Here is a 12,847-nt window from a genome sequence, read left to right as displayed (position 1 = left end):
CCCTGCTCTAGCCTGATCACACATAAGAAGTCTTTTATATGAAGACACAGGAATTCATTAGAGTTTATCTTCTATCAGGACTTTAAATAATTACTGAATCCGACCTTCTGCCCCGCCATCTCTCTCTACAAAAGCATCAGTTTGATTTATTCCCTGTTTTGAGTGGAGACACCTTTGCTCATTAGTACTTAGCCACATCGCCACAGGTGAGCCCTGTCCTGTATATTTAATCCTGAGCGGTTTTGACTTGGCAGAAGTGAGCTCCCTATTGTAACTCCGATGGCTGGCAGAAAAATAACTCTTCTATCAGCAATCCTGTACTAGCGTAATGGCAGGCCCTAGTCCTCTTGGAGGGAGGAGGAAAAACTCACAGACTGGAAGCTGCTGATGCTCACAGAGCCAGCTTCTGTGCCGGGCAAAAGACAATGAGCTGAAACACCGTAACCCCAGCCTTCCCTCTTAACACAGTCCGTCACTCTTCCTCCGGCACATCACGAGCACCTTGGCTGCTGCTTTAGGGAACCTCTCTTTGTAAAACTCCCAGACCTTTCACGGGCACCATGTAAAAATTGTTAAAAAGAGCAGCAGCCCAAGCATTCGGTACGCATTTTCCTCAGCACATTAACCAACGATGTGCACTGACATTTTAGTAACAGAAATTACGGAATACGTCACAAGAGCATGAGGCTACTGCTGGTATAGGACAGGGCTGTAACTCTTTACCCACGCATCATCAAGCGGCAAAGAAACCAAGAAAACATTTCACTCTGCCGTGGCGAGGTCAGCTTAGAGAGCGGATCTCTCGTCCCCGTTCAGAAGCACTAACCCCTGTACATGACAGCAGGCCGTTATTTCAGCACAGGAGCAATTGCACTCTAACAGCCTGCAGCTGGCTCCGAACAGGAAAGGCAAAGACCAACCTGTACCGAGGAGCCCCACCAGCGCAAGAGTGTTTCATTTCCACCTCTGTGCACAAATTAGGTGGGTCTTAGTCAGAGCTAGTGCTAATGGAGCTGCCCAAAGACGAGCTCCCGAACGCACAGATGTGCACAGAGCTACGGTCCTTCAGCCACCAGTCCTTGTGGTCACTCTGTGCTCACACGAGCCACGCAGCCTCCCACTCGCTTAGGGAGGTACGGTCAAACTTCATGCTGTCTACCTTGGGGCCGTAAAGACACCGTTCAGTGACACCCATGCTGCCAGCGGCAGCACGGCCGAAGCATGGATGGGTATATCCACTTCAGCTTCACTTCAGCCAGTACAGGAGACACCGCTGTAAGAAGAGCAGCAGCTTGAATCCCGGGATCCCAATTTCATCGGGATTCTCGAGTACATTCCCAGGGTCTGCAGCAGGCCAACACAGCCCATGCCAAAATCTGCTCTGCTTCATCTTCACAGAGAAATGACAGACTACCAAGCTGTGCTGCCGTTTCCCCTTTAACTGCACCTAAGCAATCTCTACCTGAACTCCCGCGCTCGCCTCCATCAGAAGAGAGATAACTGTCCTAGATGGCCCTGCCTACCTTCCCCTCTTCTACAGCACCTCCCTTCTGTTGTCATCATTTTTAGGATCGTACCCTACTGACCACAGTGACCATCTGCAAAGCTCCACAGGAACCAACCAACACACGGAAAGAACGACCGAGTCCCTTATGAGTTCTAGTTTCCTGGATCAACTGTACTGTTAAGTCTGCTAATTCTTTCAGAAACAATCTTACAGAATTAGATCATCTGAATTTCTTGACCAGCCACTGCAGCTGGTCAAAAAAATCCAACCCATCACCTAGCTGTGATGGAAAGCATCAAAATGGCACTGGAGATGCCTACTTCATGGTGCCATTATGGCATCTTGCCCAGAACCAGCCTTCTTACTCGTCCGCACAGACCACAAACTCATGTATGCTCAATACCCCAAGGTCTCTCTTGGAGATGCTAGAGGGATGCCAGATCCCAGGTACTTCTGCTCCATTCTTCGTCTGGGCACAAGCATCACAAAACAGCCTGAATTTTTCCCCGCATCGTGACTGCGGACTGTGCTCGGTATGATACGGTGCTTGTAACAGGAGCTGCACAGACTCCCTGTGCCGGGGAGAGAAAGACTTAAAATCTTCAGTCCGTGCGAGCAGCATATACGATTCCCCACTCAGCTGATAGAGTTTCCCGTCTCCAGGCTTGCTGGGGGGGGACGGACAGATCTGAACGCTACAGCCAGACCTTCTGCGACTGCTTTATGGGTGACACAATCCAGCAGCAGCTCCTGGCGCAAACATTTGCTCCAGCAGCCTCAAACCCCGTGCTCCCTCCGCGGGTAGCAGTGTCCTGTACAAAGGAGCACTTTTTACCTTCTAAGCCAATTCTCTGTACAGTCGGAGGTAAAACAATTACCTCATTACAGTCGCACACCAAATTCCCTTCTGGTGGAATTCACATCAGCACTACTGCAACTTTATAACATTTGCATTATAAAAACGTCTGCAAAGGAGGCCAAGAAAAACAGCTTTTTGTTCAGAGGAAGCTCTGTGGTCAAGATGATGTCATCAGAAAGCGCCAAATTAATTTCCTGTGGTTACATCCTACAGGAAATCCAAGAAGCTCAGCTTTCTTGCTAAACCAAGTAGTCATTTGTTGTCAATAACTGTTAATTATGTGCCCAGATGTGTCATAAACCAAGAACTATCCCGAGTAGCCTTCATTCCCTGGATTCCTCCCAGATCGACCGTTGGGATCTGTTCAGACCAGCAGCCCGAGGTCAGTGAAATGCAGCAGCCGCGGCTGCCGTGCTCCCACCAGCCCAGCCGCTTTCCAGCTACTTCCTTCAACCCCCTCCCCGCGCCGGGGGCATCCGCTGCCGCCGAGAAACACCACGGAGGAGGAGCAGCTACACAGATTGGCCTCTTCGCAGGAACAGGGACCCCTAAGCAAGAAAACTGTAAAAACAATGACGACTAGCAGCTTTTCTGCTCTGCATGAACAGAAACAAGGAAATCAGGAGGATTCAGGAAGTTTTCCGGCTGGTAAAATCATCACGAAAATGTCTAGCAGGTCCCTCCCCCGGTCACAGTCCTTCCACAACCTACCGAAAGACACACCTCTCCAAGGCTTACTTGATATTTAAATTATGAAATAACACTTCGGTAAAGCACTTAGCTAATTCAAATGGATCTTTTCAATGACTTAGCAGTGGGAAACCCATCTCTCCCAGTTTTCAGATCTCCCCAAAACTCCTTGCGTTTACATGAATTCACACCCGCCTCCACCTGCCACGCAACCCACAAGCCCTCCACCTTCCTGCTTACAGCAGAGGGGAATCCACTGGGGGGGAACAGTTTTTGTATCCGTAACTTGCACCAAAATTACGATTCTGTCCTTACAGTGAACTTTTGGTAGAAATCTCTTGGGACGGACTCTTCAGCCCATGTAGCCCGCTTCCCTGGCCTGGCAGGGAGCCCAGCGTAACACCTCGAGAGCTGCACGGTAAATGGTCAGGGCAGATCAGATCCAGTCCAAGCAACCCCTACACTTTACACAACATCATATTTTCAGGTTTGCAGGGATTCTTTTACTTTTTCACTACTTTTTAAACAAAGCACGTTTTATGTGAACATTCGGGACAGGGAGCTAGTCCATTACTTGTCTGGGAAAGGCACAACACAGGATGCACGCTAACAGTGAAGCCGCAGCACCGCTATCACAGGGAAAACAAGAGCTGATGACAGCCAGGGCTCAACCACAGAGACGTTGTATTGACACCTGCTCAGCAGGGGCTTCTGCCCTCACACCCTAGAGCCTACGCGCTGTGGGCAAAACGGACGGGAAGGGAGAGAGAGGCAGAATGTGCTCAGAGCCACATGGAGACTAGAGGCAAAAGGACAAACCAAGCATCCTGCCGCTCTCACGTACTGTATCTATTGGTGCAAACAATTTCCTTCACAAAACGCAAGTGACCGGCTGGGAAGAGAAATCACACAGCTCCCAAATCCTCAGAATAACAGTGCAGACAGACGAGGCTTCTTGACACGTTCGCATCAGTGCTGACTCCCAAGTCAGTCTGTTTAATAAGCTTCCTACCTCTCTGTCCTTGAGTTTCATGGCGAGCACCAGCTGATGTCTGTGGTTAGTAAGGGCCTCCCGGTAATTTCCTTTGGAGAAGAATGCGGAGCCCAGATTCCCGTGAGCTCGGCATTCTCCCGTCTGGTCACCTGAGTCACATGCAAACAAAACAAAGGTTAGCTAACAAAGGTGCTGCTGGAAGCGACCACCAGAAAGACTGGTACTCACTGGACAAGTGATGCTCCAGTGTGAGAACCAGCGGCAGAACAAACTCATCCTTATCTTTAATACACAGCCCAAACTCTCCTCTTTTCTGGCCTTCAGAAACTTCTAGAATAACCATCAACTTTATTTTTAGGATTGTTTTAATTTCTTCTTTGGCCTAACAGTTGGCAGTTTCCCATTCTTCCATGTTTATTCCTTGCTTGACATTAGCAATTTGTTTGTGAAAACGAGTCAATGACCCAGGCTTAAACCAAGCAAAGGGCATGCCAGCTCTCTCCTGGAAGCAGTTCGGCAGCACAGCTCAGCTCAGCCCAGCCACAAGGCACATCTGCTACGGATCTCAAGACAGCAGTCCCTGTACTTCCAGTGAACTCTCCTGGCTAAGGCCCTCAGTCACTGTCTTCTCCACCTCTGCAAGGTCCCACCTTTCTGGGTCACGTACCGTCTCCTGTCCTACAGCAGCCTGAAAGCTTGAAAGCTCCGTGTTGTGCAGGATAGACCGTACGCAAGAGGGATTTTCCAATTTGTTTGTTTTTTAAACCCTCTTGTTCATCCATTGTCTAACTCCTGATTTGTTCCTTCCCTGGCAACTGCCTCAGAAGCTGAGACTGAGTGCCTTTTCCTACCTAATTCTTGAAAAAACAGATTGCTTCGTTTAAGACTCATTTAAGGTTTTGGGCCCAAGCCTACAGAGAGGATAAGATCAGTTCCCACATACCTGACACCAGAAAATTAGAGGAGCTGGTAAAATCTTAGCACATTCATTGATGATCTGCCCCCTCACACACAGGGGTAAAAAGGCTGCACAAGCCTGTAGTTTGCACATTTCAGAAATTTCAGATTTGATTTAGCAGCTTGTGAAATCCCATAGAAAGCTGAGCATTATAGAGAGATGCTGACGCAGTCATTCATTTGTCCCATCAGTACCAATCCAGTACTCAAGCGAGTGAAATGAGAACTCTTACCTAAAGTCTTGGCTACGTCCAAGTCCTGCTGCATGTATCCAGTGCTTTTCTCCGTATTCCCGAGGGACCAGTACGCACTGCTCAGTGCGGAGAACACCGATCCCCGCAGCTTTAGGCTGCAGGTGCCGATCTTCAGGGCAGCCTCCAGCACCACCACAGAGGCCCCATGGTGGCCCGCAGTCAGAAGTTCCTGGCCAATCACCGACACCACAACAAAGGGGCTCTTGTCCAGCTTCATCTTCTGCAGTTGTTGATAGGTGGGCTCCAGGGACTCTGAAATACATAAACGAAGGCAGAGTTACTCAACAAACCACGTTATTTGCATACAGAAATCACTTTCACAACTCATCTTCATTTTTTGGTAACCAAGTGATGCACGAATTAAGGGCCAGACTGCTTAAATCAACCCAAGAGTTATTATGGGAACTCAGGGCTCAAATGCATCACCTAATATTTAGCACATCAAGACAGATCAAGTAGCAAACTGACATTTTCCTTGCAGAAAGCCCTTCAGGAAGACAGCACAAGCATTCAGAGCTCATACTGAGCTCCAAAGACTGGCTTAACAGCAGAAGGAATATCGAAAACACCTGCAGAGTTTTGTAGGAAACTGGAAATGGGCCATCAGCAGTGGATAAGAGCACTGCAGTTTCTGCTCCTTCAGCACAAATTTCAGCTGAACATCTCCAAAATCTGTGCCTGTCCAGATACCACAGCACAGAACGTGCGCCAAGAGAGGTGACAGAAACTGCAGAAAGAAGCTACTCCTCCTTCTGCAGAAGATACTCCTGCAAAACGACAGCACTGGACCTGCCACGCTACTTATAATTGGTCTAATTGAATCCATCATTCAGATGATAAAAGACCTTGGCTGCATGCTTCATTAAGGACATCAATATAACCGGACTCCAGAACTTGCTGGCCAAGGGGTGTTTCTTGATTAGATGCTCCCACCTGAATCAACACTTCCACGGCAACCTCAGAAAACCACCTGCTCCCTGTTTTCATCATTTCTGTCTCTCTACAATCACCAAGTGTATAAACAACGACAAAAGAGAATTTTAACACTTCCCTGAAGATACGAACAGTGTGAACGCGATGCCAGTTACTGACATCCAATTAGATCTAGGATTAAATGCAGACGTAAGAGAACAGAAATAGTCGCCGTGACATGCCACCACTTAAGCTTATCACTGCAAGAGCAGGCACATACTCAGTTCCTGCCTTAAGGAGCTTACTTACATTCCTAGCCAGGTAATCCAGGCAAACACAGGGAGAGAGAGAGAGGGGTACAGACAAGGAGAAAGGAAGAAAAAGGAAAACCCAAGGGAAGTGCTCCTGGTAACCCTGAAGTCCAGTAGGAAAGGCAGAACCAGCATGGTAACAGAAAGGCAGACATGGAGCTCATTACTGCCGTTGGACAACAGCAAATGATAAAGGACGAAATAGCCACAACCGGGTGAAAGACGCAACAGTGATTCAGTTACTGGGGGAGTTTCACCTTCATCTCTGCGGACCCCCCGAACCCCTCAGTGTCTGCTTTCAATACCCTTCAGCACGCCGCTGACACTCACAGCCCTTTTGCCTTTCCGGTTGCTCCTCTCCTTTCTCTGAATGCAAGTATCCTGGAAGCTACCCCTCACACCAGCCTATCCATAGCTTCAAACAAACTCTTATCCTGGTGGGATCAAGTCACAAGGGACTGGTTTTACACCAAAGACAGCAGCCGGAGAGATCTTCTGTCTCTCCTAGACATCAAGCTTTTGGAAAGGGGACCAGAACACCACACGGCAACTGGTGAAGTGCTTGCAGAGTGCCTAGCACAGTGGGACCAACATCCTGGATACTTAGTACAGTAGTACAGCAGATACACGCTCTCAAAGTAAAACTAGTACTTTATAAGCAAGGCTAATCTAAAATCTGCCAAACCAGCCAGTGGGAGGATAACAACTGGGAAGCAGCATCACTGAGAAGCACAGCAGGGAGCAGCAGTGTAAACACACAGCTGCAGCACAATACAGCAGCGAGATCACCCAGCCAAATTTGGGGATGCTCCCATAGAAATATCGCATCATCATTCCTGCTCAGCAGCAGCCACAGTACCTTTGGGTGTCAAATTAAATTAGCTTCACAAGGTAACTGCTATATAGGACAGAAACTTCCAGATGAATTCATTTTAGAGGATGGAGAAAGGCACTGTAAAAAAGGAAACATCAACGGGGATATTTTTTCATTTCAGCTCTTCTTGGCCCCCAAGCCCTGGGGCCCCCAGCAGCATCTGCTGAGGATGAGAGCTGCCATCTTCCCTCCCGGGAAATACCATTAGGACATTGCAACACAAAGCTTGCAAGAGAAACAGAGCCCAGAGAAAGAGAGCAAAGAGGAGACTACCTCCTTCCTCTAGAGAGGAAAATCCTGGAAATGGGGATATTAGGAGAGAGAGGCAAAATGCCATACAGCTAATGCAGCTTCAAGGTCCGTGTGATTTCAACACTCTTCCTGAATATAAGTGAATTAGCAGAGCAGCCTTTTTGCCTTCTGGAATGCTGTGTTTTGAGAGACATTAGTACCACGGAAAAACTGCTGATGTGCCCTTCTGGGCAAACACTGGCCCAGGGGCATTTAAGACTCCCTGTTCCCAAATGGCCAAGCACCAGAGCATCGTGGGAAGTTGCTCCAAGTAATACTAAAGCCGGGGCCACAGCAGTGCACACCCCTCTGCACTGATAACAGACAAAAGACAAACGAGCAAGGATGTCATTGGAACTGCCGCACAACACTAGTCCGACTCATCTCCAGTGCCTCTCCAGCTCGCCATCACCATCTCACTGTCCCACTGAACCAGAATTTCTTTTCCCTCCTCCTCCTACTTCAGGCTCCTTTCTCAGCACCCGCTGACTCAGCGGAGAAGTCAAATCCCCAGGTTCTCCCCTTCTCAGATGGTGGCAGAGCGACCCACGGACTGACACTACCCCCTCAGCAGCAGATCACCACCCTTGAGCAAACCTCCTGGTGCTTACCTCGCATGGGAGATTTCATGGCGGCCTCGACCATGCCAACCAGAAGCTGAAGACTCTTGGGATCTTGAGCCAGTCCTGACGCAAACGCTGCCAGTGCATCTGCATGGCGTCCAAGATACTGAAGGGCCACACCCTGTCGGAAGTATGCCTGAAAAGCCAAGGGAAGAAGAAGAAACGCCAATTACTTTATTGGTAAAAGTCACAAAGAACAAACCTGCCCATAACCTCGTGCCGGTGGACGCTGGGCTATGTGATTACATTCTGCCTTCTTTGGCCACTGGCTATAATCAGAAAAATCCAACACCACAGCCTGGTGTGTGACTGCCACCCAGTCACTTATCCGCTCGGTGACATGACTTTCTCATCCTTTGCAAGGTCTCTGAACCGCTCTGGAGACCAGGGATAGTAACTACTATTAAGCCAAAGCTTTCCCCTTGGACTTGGCCAATTACTTACTCTTATCTACTTATAACCAAATACTTATTTCTCAAGACCTCCATTTCTGTTCTCTTGGCTCACACTGCATACAAATAAATTATTTCCTTTCTCTGCAGTTCTTGCCAATGAGTCCAACACAAACGCTAGTACTGGAAGAGACCAAAATGCACTGAAAACTCAAGATGCAATGAAAGAGTTACCGGGTAAGAGACCAGAGAATCCACAATCCAACATTTACTCAAAGTACTCAGGGATATCTGTAGCACAGACACGCGGACACCATGTTACAAAAGTCTCGAATCTTTAAGCACCTTTGATGCCCATTATTCAGGTTTTATCTTATGTCCAGCTAACACCCTTCTGATGCAAACTTTGCTGCAGTTTTGGTTCATTCAAAGCTATTTCAATACCACAAATAAAGCTGTCAGAACAGAAGGTAAAATATTATTTGCATTTCTTCAGAAGTGCTTTAAGAACCTAATACTGCTCCTTGAGATTGGCTTCTAGTATTGCTTTAAAGGATAAGACCTCATCACTATTTCTATCCATCTGTAATAGAAACCTGCACTCAAGATACATTAAATACACACCTGTGGAAGCTTTTTACTTAAACAGGATAAATCTCCAATTAATATCCAAACTGGTATTTCATTAGAGCTTTCAAACACTTTTGGAATCCAATCCGGGGACGCAGAGATTAAGGAAAATCAGAAATGACATGAGAAATTTATAGACATGAATATTTAATCTCTCTTCCATTAGTAAGCCTTGATTGTAGAACCACTTTTAATGAATTCAATGAAAGCAGAATTCTTTTCATTAACCTTTAGTCCAAATGTGTTCTTATTGAACCAAACAAGCTACTGTACTGGAAACCCAATTCAATGTTAATTAGATTACTAGCATGAAGCTTTAAATCAAAGGAAATACTAAGAACTAACAACGTGCAGAGGCCATCAAGTACGAGTCCTCCCAGCAGCGAGCGAGCTGTCACCTAGATCATGGCGTGCACTTCTAAGTCCTTTTTTTCCCTGGAATTATCATTTAATTACTTTCTTTACCACCCGATGACAGAGGCAGTCTGACACAGCGTGTCTCTGATGGGGACCTTTCCAGGCAACACGGCTGGTCCAGGACAAATGTGCCTGCCTGATTCAATTACCAAGGATGAGGGCACAAATACGCAGCAGCCAACAAGGGAACTCCATGGCACGTGTAGGCATCTCCAGCACCTCATGCTTTACAGGAAGGTAGAAGCCGGCCACCTCCTCTCTCGGAACCCATACTACCAAGACAGATGGCACATCAGGGAAGATGCAGCATCTTCACCATTGCAGAAAGTCCCAGAAACCCAAAATTCACTTCTACGCAGGGTTTCAAGGAAGAGCAGGAGGGAGACGGATGCTACAGGCAGTGCAGGGAAGCCTCCCACAGCCTACAGAAGACAGGAACACTACAGCTTCTGGTCTCCAAGGTTCAGAAGGTGCCACGTGGTGTAATCCTCTCTCACGTCCCATCCCACACACACAAGGGCTGTAGGACAACAGGCAACATACTCTTCAACTAAAGGTACGGCAACAACTAGCTTTCATCTGTCCCGTGAAGGAAAATAGTCCCTGTGAGGAAAACGAAGAAAAGGCAAACTGAACAAAACACAGGGGAAGCCTCTGCCCTACTTGCAGTTCCTGTACAGAAAACCAAGGGAACATCAGTTCCCAGCAGGAGAAAACACACCATGGGTGCAACGTCACAAAAGGGGGGAAAAGAAAAAAAAGAAAAAAGAAATGAAAAGCCTGGCCATGAGTCTCCGAGCACTTTGTCTGCAGAGGAGTAAGAGGCCTGTTCTGCTCACCACGGCCTGCCCGGGAACTCCACCAGCCTCACACCACAAGAGAAGGGCCCTGCCATGCTGGGATGCACCAGTGGCTGCAGTGGGGACACTGGTTTCTAGCACCTGCCCATCCAGCCCCATCACCTTTGTGAAGCACTGAGCACAGCCCAAACACCGCGAAAAGTCCTCATCCTCCGAGCTCCACACACAGAGGAGACACCACAAGCTCCAGACAAGAGGAGAGAAGACGACGGGGATGAGATTTGCAACCAGGACACAATGCAGCACCGAGCATTTCAACGTCCTTTCTGGAAAGCGGCTGCATCCCTTCCTCACATCTATTCCTGGAAGTCCCCCCTGGAAACCACTTAATTTGAATACAAACACACCATTCAGAGCCCAAAAGAAAAACCTATTAATCATAACCGCAAGGAAGATTTTGGCCAATTTTTCTCCTGCAAAAACCCCTTCCTTCCTTTCTCCTCCAGTTTCCAGCTTATACAGAACGCTCTGCACACACTGTGTACCCCAGAGGCCTTTAACAAAATAAATAAAAAGCATTCACATCACCTATTTCCTCCCCAAGAGGCAGTCACAAGTTAGTTTAGCATTGGAATGAAGACACCGTATCAAGGGAAAAGATCTGCAAAGAGGAAATGGTGAGAATCACCCTTTGGAGGAGGAGAGGAAAAGGAAAGGCAGGGAGCCAGCAGCTGCAGCTGAAGAAATGAGACAAGGAGCCGCTTCCCAGCCCCGACACAGACAGACTCTTCCCACGCCTCTGCGAACTTTACATTTTTAATTGCACTATGTGAAGATAGACAAGTACTCACTCTACAGTAAAAATGACATTAATTTTCCAGTGACCCCAGGTAAGACAAAACTATTGATTCCTTTAAAAAAAGATTAAATCAAGGAGAGAATGATGTTTTGCTGGAGACAGGACAAAGGAACAGCAGGCGTCTTCTAACCTGTGGCTCTTTGCATCCTCAATGTTACAACAAAGCGCTGGAACAATCTTTTTCACTTTTTCAATCTCTGCATCGTACTTTCCAGGAACAAGGCACCGTGCAAAAAGAAAGTCCGGCTCTCAGCTGGAATTTGGCACCAGACGCATCTCCCTCAACGGGAACTCTTTCCTCCTCACGCTGGCATGATGGAGCACACGCTCTGCTGTCCCCATCTCCAGATTCACTCACATGCCACAGGTTAACAGCTCCGGCACCCAGCCCCCCAGCCAGAGCCCACCCAACGTTGCACAGCGCATCTACCGACGGCCCCCGCAGCAAGAACGGGGATACAGCACTACCAGCCGCAGCCTTTTGGGAAGGAAAGAGGACTATAAAAGGTAAAAGGCAGCTTCACCAACCAGCCAATCTTATCAAGTCACGGATACGATATTAGAGGGGTTGTTGGCGAGTAATCCCACGCGCCTGTGGAGCTTTAGTTCTGGGAAATCAGATGGTACTGCAGGCTCACACGGTCATCTTTTAGCCCACTGGACAACTACCCTCACTTCAGCCAGTTCACAGATCCCATACAGCCACGCGGAAATGGCCCGGGAAGGAGGACAGGGAATAATTAGTGCTTTTTATCCACAATGCCATTGAAAGCACTGTTGATGTTCTGGAAGCAAAAGTTAATTACTCTAATTAATTAACTTGCAAAATATATTTGACATTTGAGACTTCAAAGCCGTGCAGAGAACTGCCGCTGTAACAGAGGCTGCTCCCACAGCACGCCCAAGGACAGGACGCCAGCGACCTGAGGCTGCGCTGCACAGCACCCATCCAAAAGGTAACAGGGTTCCCACCTCATCCAGTACCCTCAACTTAATTTTAGACAAATTGTATGAACAAGAGAAGAACACAAAAGACCTTCCTAATGGGACACTCTGGTTTTACGGAGGCAGCTGCCAGCTGGGCTGCAGCAGAGTCAATGTCTGCCTAACCAAGCTTAAGCTCTCTCTACGATTCCAAGCACGAGTCCTATTTGTTCTACTCAATTTATTGACCAGTGTAGTTTCTATGCAGGTTAGTATTTTTCATCTGCGCTTATTACAGGCCTTTTAATGCACAAGGAGAATTTCTATCTGTCCTACTAGGAGTTGCCGCGGGAGTGACTGCTGCAGTGTCCGGGCAATGCACGTGTGAACGTGCTTCTTAGTTTTTTGATCCTCATCATCTGAGATCCCATCTAGATAACTGTCTAGACCCTGAATATTAGATTTCCACATGCAATCTGAAACAGGATTAGAACGTAAATGCCATCATTGAAACAGCCAATATTAAGAGGGGGTCTGAATTTTTTATTAACCT

General features: G+C 47.7%; 1 protein-coding gene across 4 annotated transcripts in view; it reads right to left on the bottom strand.

Moving 5' to 3' along the window:
• The window catches only part of TTC28 (tetratricopeptide repeat domain 28), a 172,505-nt gene that overhangs the window by 64,462 nt on the left and 95,196 nt on the right, over positions 1–12,847 (bottom strand). For all 4 annotated transcript variants that reach the window (XM_054219393.1, XM_054219394.1, XM_054219395.1 and 1 more), the window contains 3 exons: positions 8,261–8,408; positions 5,241–5,513; positions 4,069–4,199 (listed from right to left, as the gene is read on the bottom strand). In XM_054219393.1, the coding sequence (XP_054075368.1) occupies positions 4,069–4,199; positions 5,241–5,513; positions 8,261–8,408 (552 nt within the window). The remainder of the gene's footprint in view (positions 1–4,068; positions 4,200–5,240; positions 5,514–8,260; positions 8,409–12,847) is intronic.

The sequence above is a fragment of the Rissa tridactyla genome, chromosome 13 (assembly GCF_028500815.1).
Source record: "Rissa tridactyla isolate bRisTri1 chromosome 13, bRisTri1.patW.cur.20221130, whole genome shotgun sequence".
NCBI lineage: Eukaryota > Metazoa > Chordata > Aves > Charadriiformes > Laridae > Rissa > Rissa tridactyla.
The sequence above is the reverse complement of the archived record's forward strand: the minus strand, read 5'-3'. Positions and strand labels throughout refer to the sequence as shown.